A 14,427-nucleotide genomic window follows, 5' to 3' on the forward strand; every position below is an offset into this window, starting at 1 on the left:
TGTTGGGAATTCTTGAAAAACGTTTCCCACTGCGTTCATTTGTTCATTCTAGGTTATAGTTCGAATGTCTACCGGCTATTTCAGCTGGAATGGAGCACTGCAATTCTATTTTTAAGCCAGAAGTTCCATTTCAATTAGTATGTTAATACCGAAAGTAATAAAACTGTCTTTACATGTCTGCCTACAAAAACTGGAAGTTACGTTTATCCTGGCCAAAAATATCCAAAAGTACACCTCTTGCATGATAAAGGAGACTCCGTAACCATTGTATATGGAATCAGGACAAAGAAATAAATGATACCAATCCTCGGACCCAGTCCTTCGGGCCGTCAATCAACTCCCTATACGGTGTGGGTTCCTGGGAGCGTCACTCGCATTGTCAATATTAATTTCAGTCGGACTCGAAATATAAAATCAATGGCTATTCGTTGAATTTCCAGCAATTTTCGTGCGGCAACTGGACAAAAGGATTATTATATTGTGAATTTTTTTATGGGCGCACAGTCTTAAATGTAATATAATACTATGTGTTAACCCTTATAAGGGCTTGTTCTCACGAAGACATCCCGTTTTTTTGCAGGAAAAATTTTTTGGAGGTTCTCATTTAGTAGTAGTATACCTACATGTTTTAAATCAACGTTCAACGCATATCCGTTTGCAGCGTCCCGCAAAAAACCGATCCGTTCGAACTGGACCCCGCAAAAACGTAGGAACGGGCTCTCATGTTTACGCCACCATTACCAATTATTAAAAAAGTTAAACAACTGTCAGCACTCAACTCTCAACTTCCTTGGTTTTGCTAAGTTTTTTGAAAGATTGTCATATAACTTAGCTTAGACTTAAGAGCGTTGTAGCAAAAAGTTGGCGTTCGAATTTTAGGTTTTTATTGCTTGACGTCGCGTAGTGAGTGCGCAAACTGCATTTATCTGTACAATTTCAACGCTGCGTCGACTAAACGATCTTAATCCGTAGTTGTATCGTACCTAAGACAGTACATGATACATAATAATAAAGAAATAATGTATAATTTACCTATTTGATTTTTTCTCAGATCAGACTTTTAGCAAAATCAAGTTACGTAATTAATGTATTTTTTACACTAGTGAATCCCGCGACAAGTTTTTAATCTTTAAATTGAGTAAAGTAATAAGTTGATGGGTTTGAAAGAATTTATGTTTTATTTTATTCTTTTTACAGCATCAAAAGCTTGTTTATGAAAAATATTTACTATTTAAATTTTACTTTTGACTTTTTAGTTTTTATGATGCGGGACGTCAGTGGGCAGTCAACTGACATAGACCCGGCGTCTACGAGTGCCAAAGCACGACTGATTTATGCCATTTGATGCACCCGATTTTATAGTATTTTCAAATTAATTTTTCATTTGAAGATTGAAGATAGATATTTTTTCTTTTTCACACAATAATAGTACTATGTTTCTTCTTAAGTATAAAGTAGTTTATGTTGCCAAATGACTTTTAGATTATGAGATGTGACCTGTTTTCTTGCAGTAATTTTCTCGAATTTTGACTATCTTAGACATGATAAAAATGCATTTTAATGAATTAAACATCAAAATTTTCTCAATACACTTTCTTCTTCAGGGTATGCTTATTCTAATGAATACATTCTATCTTCTTACTTAGAAATAAATTTGTTGTAATATTAGTTCAAAGTTGTGCCTTCGCGAGTTACCTGGAAATCGGGCTTTCGAAATTCGCTGTTTTCGTAGGCAAAAATCCAATTTGAACGAGATTTTGTCAATAGACATTCCGGAAAAACGTATGATAATTACGATGGTATAAGTCAAAAGAAGCTATAACAATAAATTATATGACTAAAATCATTTCGAAATCTGCCAAATTCTCGATTTCTGCATGAAAAATGTGACAACGCTCTTAAAGGGCCGGAAATATGAGGAGCCAAGTAAATATAACCCATTAAGCCTACATTTTTATGTACAATTTCATAAGCGTCATAATTTAATGAAGAATTTTCATTTCAGTGTAACAAAGTTTCAAGTTTAAATTAATGTTAGACGAGTTAACTTTATCGAAAGCATCACCGTATCGAATTTCCAATTATTTTGTGTTCATTAACTAAAATTTCGTCTTAAATTGAGATGTAACCCTGTCGTCAATGAAATTGCGAGTGTAGGTTTACCACTTCAAACATTTTCCAAATTATATTATAACTTTATCGAACAGTAATTAAAAATATTAAAACTAAATTCTTGTGATCTGGTGCAGTCTAGGATGACTGACATGCCTGCCCTGTAAGTGTCTATTCACTCTCGCATTGAAAAGGTTTAGGATCATATTGTTCGCTCAGTATTAGGTAGGTATATAAAAAATATCTCAGATATTTTGTTATTTTTTCCTTCCATAAAAATAGGTCTCATCATCTCAGCCATAGAACGTGCACTGCTGAACATAGGCCTCCCCCAATGCTTTCCATGTTGCCCGGTTGGTAGCGGCTTGCGTCCAGCGCCTTCCTTAAAATCCTTCCTTCCTACAAATAGGTCTAGTTTCACCCATTTTCATATGTGCACTTTATCATGAACTTTATTATGAAAGGTGGGCCTAGTAACCATCTAGTGTCAAAATAACGTCATCTAATATGATTTACTAGATTATTATTAGGTATAATTTTTTTTTCTTATTGTATTAGGTACTGGAGCATAGAATTTACCTCATTTACTTTCTGATACATACCCTAAAAGTTGTACATAACTTGTTTCTATAGTACCTACTTATTCCGAACAACAACAGAACAAACCATCATCTAACTAAAATCATTAACTTGGCAACGAAAATTACGACGCAGATAACTCAGTACGAGTTAAAATTACGTGAATATAAATCAAATAAGTTTACATAGAGTTCCAACTACTGCGATAGACAGGGGAACTAGGTCTTTATTATAATGCACCAAGTTTGATATTTGCTTGGTTGGTTTACCTTGATAAATATTCGCGGGAAGTCTGTATTCAGATCCTTAGGAGAATTTTCTTTTATTTTATTCTTACGTGGAAACCGAAGATCGTTTTCATCTCGAATGGTTATAGTGAATTTTAGTTCCTTTTTATTTTCATTCCAAACTAGCTCAAAAGTATCTTAAAAGTATAAAACGAATAAATAAATGTGCATCAAATACCTGTCTGTAATATTTATTTGTAGCTTAGTATGTTTTAGAAACTCTATAAATTCCAGCAGTTTGTTAATAATATACATTTAACGAAATAACACGAAAAATAAAGCTTTTACCGAAAAAAAATTGCTATGAATTCGTATAGCCAATTATAATCGTTCTCTTCGCAAAAATCCTACATCATAGCTTCTCTACCATCCCCTTTAATGCTAGGTACTTCATGCTTTAAATTAAATGTCTGAAAAGTCTCGAAAAGATTTTATGATTCCAAAAGACAATACATTTCATGCAAAAGTAAACCGAAGTCTTGTCTAAAAACTGAAGACTGCAATTTTTCAGAGTTCGTAGTAAAAAGAAGTACTGAATTTTTTTTAATCTCTATCACGATAACATTTTTTCCATTAAGAATATTCAAAAACCTTGTAACTGAAAATAAGCTAAATGAGTTTTGTTTAATCATACGTAATTAGCAAGAGTACACACGAAGTTCTCACTCGTTTACACAGAATACTCGTACGTATATCCCTGCATACTGCACCGCCATAGCACACTCTACCATTATTACGCCCCGGTGTTTGCTCGCTGAGTGCAAAAAACGCAGAACAATCCGAACTGTTTGCTTAGTTGTATGGATTTACTCGATAGAATGCCAAGCGAAATGCAAATTTAAAAACTAAACAATAAAGCACGGCTTGCCCGTTGTAGAGTTTATAATGAATGCCTCCATCTACCTGTTCCAATTTAACGCACAATAAAAGTGTTGGAATCCGTTGTTTCCAGAGATGAGAGATGTGGAATCGCATTGTGCATCGAAAAGGCATTTTGTGACCACGGCGCTGCCGGCCTTTCAGGCACAATGCTATCAGCGAGAAGTTTTATACTGCCATGTTGATTTAATCTCGCTCCAAGCGGTGTTAATGGAAAGTCTTTAATTTTTTCTCGTGACTCATTATCATTAGTGTCAGCTGCGCTAGTTTCTATCGCCTTTCAAAGAGGACGATGAACGCTATTTATTTAACACTAGCTTTCCGCCCGCGGCTTCGCCCGCGTGGAATTTTGTCTGTCACAGAAAAACTTTATCGCGCGCGTCCCTGTTTCAGAAACCGGGATAAAAACTATCCTATGTCCTTTCCCGGGACTCAAACTATCTCCATGCCAAATTTTATCAAAATCGGTTCAGTGGTTAGGGCGTGAAAGAGAGACAGACAGACAGACTGACAGAGTTACTTTCGCATTTGTAATATTAGTATAGATTTCAACGCGAATCTTCTCACGTTACATTTGTGAAGTCACCGTACACCTAATTGGGTAAATGTACACAAATGTTACTTGAGAACTACATTAACTTGACAGCAATCAACCGAGTGTACAATAAATCCAAAATTAATTACAAAGCCTAGTCGTTAAATAAAACATAATAACCGCGAAGTGAAACAAATCATGGCAACATCAAAAAAATCCAACAGAAATAAATTATGAGCTGACGTTAAAAGTACTGAGTACCCAATTAAGAACAAGAAGCGGTAGCTAAGCTAACCCTCGAGCTTATTTTGTCTTACTTTCTTTTTAAAACGCCACTGCGAAGTCTTTCAATGTTACGACCAGTCATATTTTCAGTTCCGTCTTCCTCACTGCATTTTCCTCGGACCTATTCAATTCGTTCTGAATAGGATTCCATTGAAGCATAGTTTTAAACTCGCTCTTAAGTTCGATGCTCTTTTAATTGATTTTTATGAGGTTGGCTGCAATGGAAAATATTCAGGACAAGATACTGAAAAGAATGGATATCAGAAAAGTTTTGTAGGCATTTACTTGGCAGGTATGTAGACTGCATCTACACATAGGTACTTATCATGAAGTGTGATTTCGGTCAAATGGGCACCTTTTGCTGCATAAAGAATCAAAATACTCTTATTTGTAAGCAGTAAAATAAAACAATTAAGCATTAAATAAGTACTTACATTATAAATAAATTGGCGCATTTTTCCACTAATTTTGGCAAATTAAATTAATCTCTCTGTATAAGTAAATTGGCGTACCATTTCTTACTATGGTAATTGTGGAGCTCCGTCTTAAAACCGAATTATCAAATGATTTAGTTGAACATTTTCTATTCCGTCGAGGCAGCTCGGATAGAAATGATTTTATTATCTCTTATTAGGGATGTCAAGTTGCTAATTAAAGGGAGGCGGGCTGTCGACTTGTCATAGCGCTCACCCCATGCTTTCTTTGTGACAGATTTGATTCATTTCTTACAAACGACTTTGCGGGTCCCGATCGTAGGGCAAACAACAGTGGGGTGTCAATCCTTAGAGCGCTTTCACATTTAGGTGACTTTAGCGACATACGCGCTACAGACGCGCTGTCGATAATGGTATAATACTATATGACGGCGCAGCACTCAGCGGTGTTTTTATAATGTGAAATGTAACGCCCTAATGTGAAAGCGATCTTAGTCCTCACCCAGATATGGGAAGTTCAGTGAACTTTAGATATTGACGGCCGTTTTTGTGTAATTTTTCACGTACCGAGCTACAAGCCAGAGGTCGCGGGGTCTATTCCCGCTCAATGCAAGCATTTGTGTATCTATATACATATCAGTCTGTTTGCATTTATCATCATCATTTCAGCCACAGGACGTCCACTGCTGAACATAGGCCTCCCCCAATGACTTCCACATCGCACGGTTGGTAGCGGCCTGCATCCAGCGCCTTCCTGCTACCTTTATCAGGTCGTCGGTCCACCTTGTGGGTGGCCGTCCCACGCTGCGTTTTCCGGTACGTGGCCTCCATTCCAGAACCTTGCTGCCCCATCGGCCGTCAGTTCTGAGTACTAAGTATGTGCCCTGCCCACTGCCACTTCAGCTTGCTGATCCGTCGGGCTATGTCAGCGACTTTAGTTCGTTTACGGACTGTTACTGTTTGCATTGGACTGAGGGTTTTGTATAAATAATTGTACATAATTTCCAAAAAAAAGTATGAATGCATATGTGTCTGGAATGTCTGGTACCTATAGTACAAGCTTTACTTACTTTTGGCGTAGTGTATTGTAGGTATATTAATTTTATTTCTCGCAGTACTGGCTCAACGATTACAAGATTTGCATCCAATCTGGTCTAACTCCACGAAGTTTGCAGGTATTTTTAATCCGTAAGACGTCGACGGGTGAGTCCGAGAATGGGATATTTAAAAGATAGCAGGACTTTAAAGTTTGGAGCCCAGTCTAGTTGTGTTAAAAGGCAATTTAATGGACATTAAAATGAAATCCTGAGTGGAATGTCGTAAAAGGATTCGGACGGATTACGTAGAGGGGATGTTTAAACCCTTTTTTTAAAGCCAGACATAAATAGAACAGTACGAATAATTTTTTATGGTCTTTATTTTTTTATAATAATACAACTTTATTTTACGGTCGTTAAAAATACTGGAGTACTGATTTCATATTTAACGAATGACCTTTAAACTTACAAGCAAACTATTTAAGGCTGAGTTGCACCACCTAACTTTAACCGTAACTGTAACGGTAACGGGTGCTTTTTGACGTTTGTTAAAGTTAGATGGTGCAACTAAGCCTAAGTAAAGTAGTATTCTTAGTCGAAGAAGTTAAATGTAAGTACCTTTATTACTCTAGTTCTCAAGGCTTTTGAGTTGTATGAATTTGTAAGTTACTTATACAAGAACATTATGAGCGTAGTAAATTACGTACTTACTTAGTCTTTATAACTCCACATCATCCTACTCGAACATACTCGTCTTCGAAGGCTCTAGAATAATATAAAACTCGAAGAAAAACATAAACATCGACAGGTGGATCACATAAAACGAATTTCCCAAGCTTATAAATTGGGCGTATGATCAATATTTCAGTACCAAGTCAATTTTCAAACAGTTATTCAGAAGTAAGATACCTTTTGTACACCATTAATGACACTGTCCACGGTGGCGAAGCGTTCTAGACGCGTACTTAGCCCCTCAAGCGATCTGCCGCGGGAAGGCGCTAATGCGTGAAGTGCCCCCCCCTTCCCGCGGGAATAAAAAAAAATCCTGTTCGCATTTTCCCTAAAATAGCTTATCATTATTACCGTTACATACTATCGAATCACATTTTTGGAATCTGGATAAAATTACCCGTCTTGTGGTGTAACTTTTAAGGCTAACAAATATATATTTTAGGTACAAAACTTACTTGAATGAAAAAGATTCGTCATTTTTGTCACTTTTTGTGATGGCACTTGATTCACCTTCAAAATTAAAAGCAATGTTATACACCACTAAATTTTAATCACCGAAAAAAAAAATTCTGGGTAATGAGTTATTGATACTGATCCCATTTGTGCAAAAAAAAGAGTAAAATAAAGCGACTCAAAATATCCTCCTAAAATTGGTAATTTATTGACACACGCGTCGCGAGCACTATTTACGTACGCTAATGTAACACTTATTAGAATTCAAAATGGTCTAAGTTGGCTAAGTATGTAATAATAACACTGGAAGCGTGGTCGAGGCGTGAGCGAGACAGACAGATCGAGGCAATATGCGAGCGCGTACGACTACTCTAGCGAGCAGCGGAGTGACCCAGCTGTGACGCGTGAAATACGGATTAACGAAAATTTAATAAAAAAATTAACTTCATGAAAACCATTTCTTTTTCTTTTGCTTTCAATATTCCACACGTTTCTACATAACCTGTTTAAATTTTTTTGGTGATAAAAATTTAGTGGTGTATATTAACACTTATTTCCAAAGTTAATCACATTATACACGTTTTTTATAAAGAAAAACACACTTCCAAAGCATCTAAACGACAAAAAACATCCATCTTTATCACTACCCAGACGGGCGCCGCGGAGCGCGTCATCTTCAAACACAGACTAAGAAAAATTTCGTTGAAAAGCAACCATAGTGCCTAGAAAATATAGCTATCACATTCATACTTAAGCATTATTACTTTCGTGCGAAAGAAACAGAACTATATTTTTTAAATGACAGGGTCCCGAACTTGAACAAGTGATTTGCGGCGGGAGCCGCCGCAGATCACTTTAGAGCTTCGTGATTTACGTCTCCCCCCGCCGAAGATCGCTTGAGAGGTCCTTGGTGTACACCTGCACAATATCCGCTACGCTACGCTATGCTGCCGCTCAAAGGGAGTGTGAGTTTACATCAAATATCGTCACTAGTGAGCGCGTTAAAAACATATTGTTGTCAGTGACGCTAAGGCTGAGTTGCACCAACTAACTTTGACCGTAACTATAACAATAACCAGTGTATTTTGTATGGGGTTTCACAGATTTTTGACGTTTGTTAAAGTTGAAGTAAGATGGTGCAACTCCCCTTAATTATTCCAAAGTAATATACCTTTTACACCTTTTAAGTTTTTACGTCAGTCACTGATCAAGAGGCTGAAAGCGAGGCAATTACCGATTCGTGGCGAGAGTAAACTTTGTTTTACTTGAAACGAATTAATATTCATTAAAAAATCTTTGTCGGCATCATTCCGCGAAGTTCGTAATCAGCCTGCGTCAGGTCTGCCGGCCCTGCAGGGCTGCCACAAATTAACTAGTTAAACAAGGGATTTTGTAGCATTTTCTCTAATTAATTGGTGGTGGGCAACAAAGGGAATGAATGAATGATACGTGCAAAATAGAAAAATATGTTATCAAAAGAAAAAAGTATCATCATAAAACAATAACGTTTTCGTTTCAACTGTCTGCCACTGCTGGACAAAGGTCTCCTCCAAAGGTTTCTTTAAAGACCAGTCTTAGGCTTTTCGCATGCATGTGCTTTCCACTTTCGTGATTTTTACAATTAATAAAAGTTTTTCAAAATATTACCACGTATTATTAAATTAGGTACACGATGAAAAAAAATCGTGTAATTTAATAATAGGCTATTAAGGAAAATTCCGGGATTAGTTTATATAAGTAAGTATGGTAAAGGGTAGTTAATTCCTTTCAGCGATGATTTCCCTTTACCTTCCAGCCCAATTTGCGGAACGCAACAAACCACGAATAATTCTGTACCCCCAGTGAAAAGGGAGTTAAGTCGAAAATGGTGATTTTTGGGAAATCGCATTTGAAGTTAAAAAAAATCCTGCTTCATCGCTATTAGAGATNGCGGCGCGCGCAGGTCGTAGTAGTGCACGCAGTGGTCCGCGGAGCCGAAGGCGAGGTGGCAGGAGGAGCGCGGGTTGAAGCGCACGCAGCACACGTTGAACTTGGCCTCGAGCGTGGCCACCGACCGCTCCGCGTTGAGCGCCCACAGCTTCACGCGCGCGTCGTCCGAGCCCGACGCCAGCAGACGCACGTCCGCCCTGCGCACAAAATCAAAAATTATTTTATTCAATTTTGACTACTGGTGGCACTTATGAACGTCACAAATACAGTGATATAAAAAGGTAGCCCTTAAGAGGCACTTTACATGTCTCCTTATCTTTTAAGCCCTACTAGCGCTTCGAGAAAAACATGTGGCAAGTACTGAAAAGAAAAAGGAGAGTCACTTTATCGAGACCAAAAAGGTGAGTCATTTTATAAAAACCAGAAAGGGGAGGGTCACTTTAAAGATGCTAGAAGGTGGAGTCACTTTATCGAAACCAAAAGGGGAGAGTCACTTTATATAAACCAGAAAGGGGAGGGTCACTTTATCGAGACCAAAAGGCGAGTCATATTATCGAGACCAAAAGGGGAATCACTTTATGAAGACCAGAAAGGGGAGGGTCACTTTAAACATACTAGAAGAGGGAGAGTCACTTTATCGAGATCAAAAGGAAGAGTCACTTTATCGAGACCAAAAGGGGAGAGTCACTTTATAAAGACCAGAAAGAGGAGTGAAGATACTAGAAGGGGAAGGGTCACTTTATCGAGACCAAAAGGCGAGTCACTTTATAAAGATCAGAAAGGGGAGGATCACGTTAAAGATTATATAATGGGGAGAGTCACTTTATCCAGACCAAAAGGGGAGAGTCACTTCATAAGGGTCAGAAGAGGGAAAGTCAGTTAACAGTCAGTTACTCTTGAAAATTAAAAGTCAGAAACAAAGGTTGGTTGTTTAACCAGGCTCAAAAAAAGTTGTTTGTTTTGAACCGTATTTTCACAGCATAAAGTTTAAATTGATGTGGGCTTTATGTCCACCACACGTGTGATTTCACACACCGGGAGCGACGTGTGCACGGAGACCGTCCCCTCGTAGTCGGAGGACGCGGCACGTGCTCGTGTGACGTCACCCGCCGGGAGCGGCACCGACCTGTTGAAGTGCACGGACCAGCAGCGCTGCCGGTGGCCGCGTCCCACACGGAGACGGTTCCCTCGTAGTCGGAGGACNCAAGTTTGTCCCGGGGGAAAGTTAAACTGTCATTGGACCCGCAACGAAATTAATCAGAAGAACATAGGAGGAGTTCGAAATTAAGGTTCGACTTCCCTCCATTGCAAAGCGGATGACAGGTGACAAACAAAGGTTTAAAACCTTTAAGAAAAAGATTATGCACCACGGACAATAAATTAAATTAAGGGGGCCTATCTTATGAGCAATTAGCAACTACCTGCCAATAATATTTTTCACAAAATCGCTACAGAAGGATAATATAAAAGTAAAGTCATAAAATGCATTTGTTTTCAACAAAGAGGCTTTTAAAAAGCCCTTTAACACGTCCTAGTATTACTTGAACCCTACTTTTATTTTGGGACATAAATGGGCCAGTGCTGAGAAGAAGCAGCGCAAGAAATTTAGCCACCTTTGTCAGCCTCTTCTTAAATCATAAATAACTTGAAAAAATCGAACTGCCTAAGGCGGGAATCTTCTTAAATCAATAGAGACATGAGTTAACAAGACATGTTATACTTGCGAGCTAAGCAGATAAAGTCCAGCCACACATGCCATTTACATAATTATTTACTTTATACAGTAGAACGCCGATTATCCGAATTAATTGGGACCGGGGTCGATTCGGATAATCGAAAATTCGGATAATCGGACATAGACTGGTATTAGAGAAAAACCAACTGTCACACATAGAATAAACTTTAATTAGTTTAACAAACAGATATATTTGTATTTGGCGTTATAGTAGAACTGCTACAATAACGCTCAGTTGAAATATATCCGAATTCCAACAAAAAAATTAAAAATTACTTGGTTTTAATTTTTTATATTACGCTCAGGAGCGATTCGGATAATTGGCGATTCGGTTAATCGGCGTTCGGATAATCGGCGTTCTACTGTACATAGTATCCATTCATAAGGCCTTTCGTAGTTAGTTTTGCAGGGCAATCGAATATTGCACTTAGCCTTTTGATTAGACCATTGTGCGCTATTTGTANGGGGGTACAGAATTTAACCCACAAAACACATAATTGGGTATAATCCCTCATGTGCTTTAATATAAATTCCCGGGGTGGGCTGTTATCGGAGCCGAAAATATATGGCATCCAATCTGAAATCTGAAAGGTTACCCTTGGCCATTAATTTGGTTAACGAAAAATGTAGAAAAAATATTAGGGAGAAAAAAACGTTGTAGAAATTGTGCGGGACTAGACTAACACGAAATCGCCGTTGCTAATATTTTTGGTACTTGTGGTGTTTCGTCTATTGACGAAGAAATAGCAAACTGAAGACTGTGGTCACTTTATGAAGTTAATGTGTGATATTCTACAAAAATATACATAGTATAAATTGTGCTAGTGTCAAGATCTGTTATCGTAGTATTTACAAGCTGTAATTCTGGCCAAACAGGAGTTGCAACGGTGACAGCAAAAGATGAGAATTGTCTCATTTTAAATACCTACTTATAATTTAAAGGTGGTAGTGTTTGCGTTATTACATACGTCATATAAAATATACATAAAAAACAAAAAAATATAAAGGTTTGTTACCTTAAAACTTTTACTAATATATCCCTTACTCCCTACACAATAGAGGCAGCCCTAGGTGTGCGTCAGCGAATCCGGGACTTTACCAACCCAAATGGATTTCCCTGCTTCCACGATTTAAACAGTCTGCGAGCCACTTGCGCGGTTTCGTCTAGTTAACTCTTTTTACGTCAATATTCATAATTCACTGATGGTGCTTTTAAAACTTCAATTACGAGAGTAACATACTTAAAAAATGTTTTTATTTAAGAGGTCTTGGTGATTAACAGTTAGCTGAAGCTGTGGACGTTGCATTTTTTGTATCCACTGGTGGACAAAGGCCTCCCCCAAGGTTTTCCACAATGAACGGTCCTGCGCTGCCCGCATCATTCAGTATGCCGCATCGGTTCAGTAGTTTAGCCGTGAAAGCAAGACAGACAGACAGAGTTACTTTCGCATTTATAATATTAGTAGGATTAAAGATTTAACTCCACACAACATTCTACTGTTGATCCTACACTTTTTGATGGGAATTTCCCACCGAAAAACTCCAAGCCTACCTATACCCGTTCTTAGTAATTTTCGACTGTAAATAAATTAGTAGCCAGTTCTTTTAATAAGCAGGCTTAGCTATCAGTTAACGCGAGCTAATTACCGTCTGGACCTAATAAATTAAGCATGGTAAACGAAGAACCATGTACCCCTTCGCTTGGCTTTTATCTACTAATCATATGGTTTCCCGTTGAAGGTTGAATTAAAAGCTACGGAATAGCTGACTCATTCGTCTACTAAACCGTTCTATTGTATTGTATGTTCTATGTGGGTGTATGAGAAAATTAATTAATTGACCAACTGATACGAGATTATGAATATAAATGTTATTGAAGACAGATGAGATAAATAGTGTTTAGATCTATCACCACGGCTAATGTTGAAATGAAAACCTCTCTGAAAATCTGCAGGTCTTGATCCTAAGTAGAGGTAGTAGGGAGCAAAATCTTTTGAGCTGATTATCATATACCCATGTTCGCAAAATAAATATATTTGATTTGATTTGATTTGAATCATTTCAACCATAAGGACGTCCACTGCTGAACATAGGCCTCCTCCAATGATTTCCATGTTGATCGGTACCGAGGTAGCGATAAACAGTAACTGTCGTGGTGTTGCTCCTTCTATGACAAATATTAAAGTACCTAGGTATCAATAGCAGAACAGATGATGCAAACAATTAACTAGAAAGACAATAGCAAAGTTTTGCTATTTTTTCCCATACTTTAATAAACCTAGATAAATATTACTAAGCTAATAAGTAATTACCTAAACACCTCAGTCTTATCTTAGGATCTCACATTTTTAGCCCCCAAGAAATAAGAAGTCACCGAGTGGGCGTAGTTGTTTTAATTACCGAAGCAATTTAGGAATCGGACGAATAATTGCGTGTAATATTTCAGAGAGAACTAAAAGCAAAATGTTAAGGGTCCGCAGTTGTAATTTGAAACTTTGAGGGTGATCATTTGTCAGGAATTCCGGGACACGTCCCGGCGTTTGGGACGTCGGATTATATCACACTGGCTGCTTCCTCAGCATAAGTGGATTAGAAATTGTTATGGACATTTTTTAAATCCTTTGTTTTATTAGCGAGCGTATCTGACTAACAAATTAGAATCGCAGTGGAGTAAATCATTTAGAAAAAAAAAATAGAAATAGAAAAATATTTTATTGACACTTATTAGGTAACCTGAATTGAGAGGAACCACTCTTTCTCACATGAATAGGTAACATAAATATTAACTCATTTCAAAATTACCAACCCTACTAAAATAGGTAAGAAAATCACATCTTACTTAGAAGCTTTGTCTCTGTTCTGTTTCTTTACTCATGTGGCCAAATGTAGAATGATATTAACCAGTATGAGACCTGGTAAATAATTTACTAAATAGGTAACTTACCCCCTTACTCATTAAAGTTCCACCCGCGTTTAGGACTTATCAGAAATGTCATTTTTTAAACTGTTGTTGAACATGCGTGTAACTTTTTATTAGTAAAAGGGGGTAACATAAAAATAATGTATGAATTTAGCAATCTTATACCTAAATAAGACGTAAATATTTATACTGAAAGAGATAGAACTGTCTCAGTGATCTCAATATTCTCAATACATATTTACGTTGCCATCAAATACAGCTTTGTTCACATAGCTAGACTCATAAACAATTCAGTGCCCTTGGAAGTCTGTCTAGAAAGATTTCTATTGGCACGGACTGTACCATATATTATTCTGTCTATTACGTAATCAAAGATGACGAACGAAAACAAGTTTGAAGCCATAGAAGTTAATTTCTGTAACAGCCAAAGCTGTTGTCAGGCTACGACCCACGTCAAAATACACAAACCACGCAACACTTGAGTTGTCTTTGCCTCAGTAACTTTATTTC

General features: G+C 37.5%; 1 protein-coding gene across 1 annotated transcript; it reads right to left on the reverse strand.

The window, feature by feature from the left end:
• Positions 1–9,227: 9,227 nt before the first annotated feature.
• Positions 9,228–13,014, reverse strand: LOC114366081 (E3 ubiquitin-protein ligase COP1-like). Its single transcript, XM_028322863.1, has 3 exons — positions 13,011–13,014; positions 10,389–10,449; positions 9,228–9,459 (listed from the first exon to the last, which is right to left on the reverse strand). Exons 1-3 carry the CDS (start codon positions 13,012–13,014, stop codon positions 9,228–9,230), a joined length of 297 nt encoding a protein of 98 aa, XP_028178664.1.
• Between the last annotated feature and the right edge of the window lie 1,413 nt (positions 13,015–14,427).

This window comes from Ostrinia furnacalis, unplaced genomic scaffold, assembly GCF_004193835.3.
Source record: "Ostrinia furnacalis isolate ACB-3 unplaced genomic scaffold, ASM419383v2 OfSCF0526, whole genome shotgun sequence".
Taxonomy (NCBI): Eukaryota; Metazoa; Arthropoda; class Insecta; order Lepidoptera; family Crambidae; genus Ostrinia; species Ostrinia furnacalis.